Here is a 4,856-nt window from a genome sequence, read left to right as displayed (position 1 = left end):
GACTGATAGAAGATCTACTTCGGGGTATTGCTCTTTTGTTGGAGGAAATTTGGTTACTTGGCGAAGTAAAAAACAAAATGTGGTTGCAAGAAGTAGTGCTGAAGCAGAATTTAGGGCGTTAGCCCACGGTATTTGTGAGAGCTATGGATAAGAAGACTATTGGAAGAATTGAATTTCTCTCAGATAATACCATACGCATCTATTGTGATAAAAAGTCAACAATTTTCATTGTCCACAATCCAGTCCTTCATGATAGAACCAAACATATAGAAGTTGGTAAACACTTCATAAAGGAAAAGATTGATGTAGGAATAATATGCCCTCCCTTTCTCCTGACAGCAGAGCAAATTGCAAATGTGTTAACCAAAGGCCTTCCAAAGTGGTAATTTAACAAGTTGATTGACAAACTAGCTATGAATGATATCTTCAAATCAGCTTGAGGGGGAGTGTTGATTATTTCCTTTATTGTGAAATTTTATATTGTACTTATTGTTTTATATTTGCTATATTTTATTCTTTTCTCATTTGTAATTATTTTATTCTTTCCTCATTTATAATTGGATATTTTTTCTATTTAAGAAACTCTTTTATCTTAACATTAATGAGAGAAAAAATAATGTTTTTTTTTTGGCAACTCGTAAGAACAAGGAACAAAGTCGGCAGTTCTTTTAGTTTTAGTGTTGTGAAGATAGAGATAATATTACTATATTAGTAGTGCACTGCTCTTTCATCTCAATTCAATTAACGGTTTTTCACTCACTGAGTCGCAAATCCAAAATGTCACTCTCTTTGCAATCTCCGCCGTCTGCATCTGCAACCATTCCGCCGTCGCCGTCGTCTTCTTCCTTTCTTCAGGGACAGGTATTCCCTCTTCTCTTCTCACTTTCTCTTATCCTTCCTTTTAGCATTTACAGTCTTCATGATTATGTTGGGGACTCTGATTCAATGCTTCAAATCTTTCCTCCTCAGAAAAAATTGGGGTTCTCACCTGGATTATTCACACCCTCCATTCTAATTTCCCATTCTCGTAGATCTCTTCCCTTAATTTCTGCTTCCTCCGGCTTCTCCTCTTCCCTCGACACTGGTTCGGTTCTCTCTAGCTTTACCCCCCTTTTTCTTCTCATTTTGACGACTTCAACAACGCTTTGTTTTTATGTTACCTTCCCCCCCATTGTCTTGTTTTCAGGTTTGACATCTGAGTTAGACGCTGTTTCTAGCTTCAGTCAGATCGTTCCTGACACCGTCGTTTTTGACGATTTCGAGAGGTATAATCTTGTTCTTAATCAATCTTAATCTAGTTGTATGGCTCACGAATTTTTCAATTTTCTTTGATTTTGTGTTGCTTGGTTGGAGTAGTTAGATTATATTTCTATTTGGAACTGCAGGTTTCCTCCTACTGCTGCTACCGTCAGCTCTTCTCTCCTTCTAGGCATATGTGGCCTTCCTGATACCATATTTAGAGTAGGCATTCACCATTCTTTTTCTTTGTCTTAGATAATAGTTACAAAATGAAAAGGAAAGCTTGTCTATCTTTTGTGTGGTGTTGCAATTCAAATTCAAATTTTCTGACATTCTACAGAATGCGGTTGATATGGCATTGGCTGATTCTGAATGTTTTGGGATAGAGAATGCCGAATTGAAATATTCCTGCATTTTTAACAAGGTTGCTTGTTTCCTTTTACCTTACTTGTTGGAAAACATTTACTATTTTGAGATCAATAAAATGGTAAGTTGGGTCTCGATTTGCAGGCTCTAGTAAATGTTGGTGGCGATTTGGCAAAACTAGTTCCTGGACGTGTTTCAACTGAAGTGGATGCACGTGTTGCATATGACACACATGGGATTATCAGAAAGGTTCAGCCTTCTTTAAGTCTCATCCTTATAAACCATTCGATAACTTTAATCATGTTAGTTCTGGCCTTATTTTCCTAGTTCCAGTTCGTGTGATCTTTTGGAACTATTTCTTTTTTCATGTGGGGAGACCTCTAGTTTTATCAATCTTTTATATTTGTTCTGTTTCTGTAAAGATTTCCTTTTGGATATTCTAAATAATTTGATATTGATTTTACCATTCTAACTAGACATTCTTCAATTCTTCAGAATGCATGTTGCATGATCATACCCATTTATCACGAATGGTATGCATGTGTGCCTAGTCTACATGGATGTGTAGATCATATGCAGATGTTGGATGTTTGACTTGTGTGCCTAGAAATCTTATAGTTCTTTTGTTTGTGGATCAAAGGTGCATGACCTGTTGAAATTGTACAATGAAATCAATGTTCCTCCTGAGCGATTGCTGTTCAAAATTCCATCAACATGGCAGGTGAATTCCGAATTATGGGCAAAACAGTCTGTATTGTTGATTGTGAAAATCTGTTGATGCCAAGTTACTGATCTGCAAAACAAAAATTACGATGTTATAGGGAATTGAGGCCTCAAGATTGTTGGAATCTGAGGGAATACAAACACATTTAACTTTTGTATACAGGTATGCTAATCTCCTTGCTTAAGAACATATTTTGTGCTTTGAAAATAGGTTAAATTACAAGTTTGATCCGTCTCTGAACTGCAAAAAGTGTCCAACAGGTTCTTAAACTTTCATTTTGTGTCCAAGAGGTCATTGAAATTTTAATTTTGCATTAATAGGTCATTGACCTGTTTGACTTCTTAAAATTCATGGAACTACCAGACACTAAATTGGAAATTTAGGGTCCTATTACACATACAATTCAATTTTCTATTTAATATATCATTTAACTTTTTAAAAATTTTGAATATGTCAAGGGTCTATTAGATACAAAATTGTTAGTTTAGAGATTTATTAGACATTTTTTAATCTCAGAGACCTTTTAGGCACACCAATGTTTTGCAATATAATTAGATGAAAGAAAAACAAGAAGATTTTTAGCATATGAATTCAGTTAGAATATTTTGGTCTATTGCATCAGCCATCGGCTTGCCAGTGCCTATCACACCTGAAAAAAAACACAGATGTCGAACAATTTTCTTACTGTATTCCCTTTTTAACCCTCATATTTTATTGACGGTCTCTCCATGTTTGTATAGCTTTGCCCAAGCAGCAGCTGCAGCTCAAGCTGGTGCCTCTGTTATTCAGATTTTTGTTGGTCGTCTACGTGTAAGTTTCTTACCTCTTTCTAATACTAATCTGAAGCATTTAGTTTTATCTTGTTGATTGCATGATGTTACTTAAAAACAAAACATTTTCTTTGACCTTGCTGATACTCATGACTATGTTTCAGGATTGGGCTCGCAATCACTCGGGTGACCCTGAAATAGAAGCTGCTCTTAAAAGAGGAGAGGATCCTGGGCTGGCTTTGGTTAGTTGATTTTGGATAACGATGTCAGTTGAAAAATAATGTCCATTTTGTCCAATTATTTTCTCTAACCCCAAGCGTCACATCATTCTAGAATGTCAAGCAGATAAATTGTTGAGCACAAAATATCTACAATTCCATTTATCATTGTTTTTTGACATTAAGGTCATGGTTTTGTGACATTAAGGTGGTAATTGGAGTTTTCTATCCCAAAGCTATCTTGAGATATCTCAAATCTATTCAACATGTTTTGCTGTGTCAAGGAATCGAACACAACTTTACAAAGAATACTAATATAATGGTACTTCCATTATTGTAGGTGACTAAGGCTTACAACTACATACACAAATATGGATACAAATCAAAGTTGATGGCAGCAGCTGTTAGGAATAAGCAAGATTTGTTCAGTCTTCTGGGGTAAATCATATGATCTCATCTATCTTCGACCGAAAATTTCCTGAAATCATCATACTTCTCCAAATACATTTTCTGCTAACATCACCATTTTCTTCTTCCTTCAGCGTCGATTACATCATTGCTCCATTGAAGGTATTGCAGTCCCTCAAAGAATCAGTTACCAATCCGGATGATAAATACTCTTTTATTAGGAAACTCTCTCCACAGTCCGCAGCTAATTACATTTTCAGTGAAGATGAGGTCCGTTTTCTTTCCTTGAACTTCTATTATACTCGCACATTAGTCTTTTATAATATGAATGTCAAGAAATTGCCTTATTCAACTTGAGTTACTTGTGTCGAGAAGTGTCATATCCTATGGAAGAGGTAGAAGAGTGTTTGTGTGAAGGTATCAGTAGCTAATTTTCATGTTTGCACACTCTTACTATATTCATCAAATGGGAGTAATTGGAAAAAAAATGTGTTCAGGTAAAAAAATGGGACCAATTAAGCCTTGCATCGGGAATGGGGCCTGCAGCTTTGCAGCTGCTTGCTAATGGATTGGAAGGTTATGCTGAGCAAACACAGCGAGTTGAGGAACTTTTTGGGAAGATTTGGCCACCCCCAAATGTATGAAGCGCGCTTGGGCTTTGATATTTGGAGAATGTTGTTTTCGTGAATAAGAGCCGGTGAACAAAAGGTTTATGTATGAATCCTCTAATAAATTATGTTCTGCAACTCCTTTTCTGCTCCCACTTACTGATAGAGAATCAGATGTGTTTCTTTAATCATCCATTATTTTTGTTTTTGAAAAATCGTTTGGTAACCATTTAGTTTTTTGTTTTTGTTTTTGAAAATTAAGTTGTAAACACTACTTTCACCTTTAAATTTCTTCCTTTTTAGAAAGGATTAAAATCAAGTCAAATTTTGAAAACTAAAAAAAAACTTTTAAAAACTTATTTTTGTTTTTAGAATTTGATTAAGAATTCAACTATCATACTTAAACATGCAAATCATTGTAAAAAATAAGGAGGAAATAGGTCTAATTTTCAAAAAAACAAAAACAAAAAATGAAATGGTTACCAAATGGGATCTAAAAATTTTAAACTTAGTTACAGTAAAT

General features: G+C 35.0%; 1 protein-coding gene across 1 annotated transcript; it reads left to right on the top strand.

The window, feature by feature from the left end:
- Window positions 1–600: 600 nt before the first annotated feature.
- LOC120092769 (Aldolase superfamily protein) lies at window positions 601–4,471 on the top strand. The gene is made up of 13 exons (XM_039050964.2): window positions 601–861; window positions 970–1,084; window positions 1,187–1,265; window positions 1,386–1,461; window positions 1,580–1,663; window positions 1,750–1,854; window positions 2,246–2,326; window positions 2,427–2,491; window positions 3,070–3,139; window positions 3,264–3,341; window positions 3,658–3,755; window positions 3,860–3,995; window positions 4,223–4,471. The coding sequence occupies exons 1-13, from the start codon at window positions 778–780 to the stop codon at window positions 4,367–4,369; spliced, it is 1,218 nt and encodes a 405-aa protein (XP_038906892.1). The 5' UTR covers window positions 601–777; the 3' UTR covers window positions 4,370–4,471.
- The last annotated feature ends 385 nt before the right edge of the window (window positions 4,472–4,856 follow it).

This window comes from Benincasa hispida, chromosome 12 (assembly GCF_027475165.1).
Source record: "Benincasa hispida cultivar pf3 chromosome 12, pf3_genome.v1.1, whole genome shotgun sequence".
In the NCBI taxonomy this organism is placed as follows: Eukaryota; Viridiplantae; Streptophyta; class Magnoliopsida; order Cucurbitales; family Cucurbitaceae; genus Benincasa; species Benincasa hispida.
This window is presented reverse-complemented; position numbering and strand designations above follow the sequence as displayed.

Excerpts from the sequence above, each read along its gene's own strand:
- LOC120092769 (XM_039050964.2), top strand. The coding sequence starts at position 778 with ATGTCACTCTCTTTGCAATCTCCGCCGTCTGCATCTGCAACCATTCCG. Across the intron at positions 1,266-1,385 it reads GTTTTTGACGATTTCGAGAG|GTTTCCTCCTACTGCTGCTA; the intron begins GTATAATCTTGT and ends TTGGAACTGCAG. Across the intron at positions 2,327-2,426 it reads AAATTCCATCAACATGGCAG|GGAATTGAGGCCTCAAGATT; the intron begins GTGAATTCCGAA and ends ACGATGTTATAG.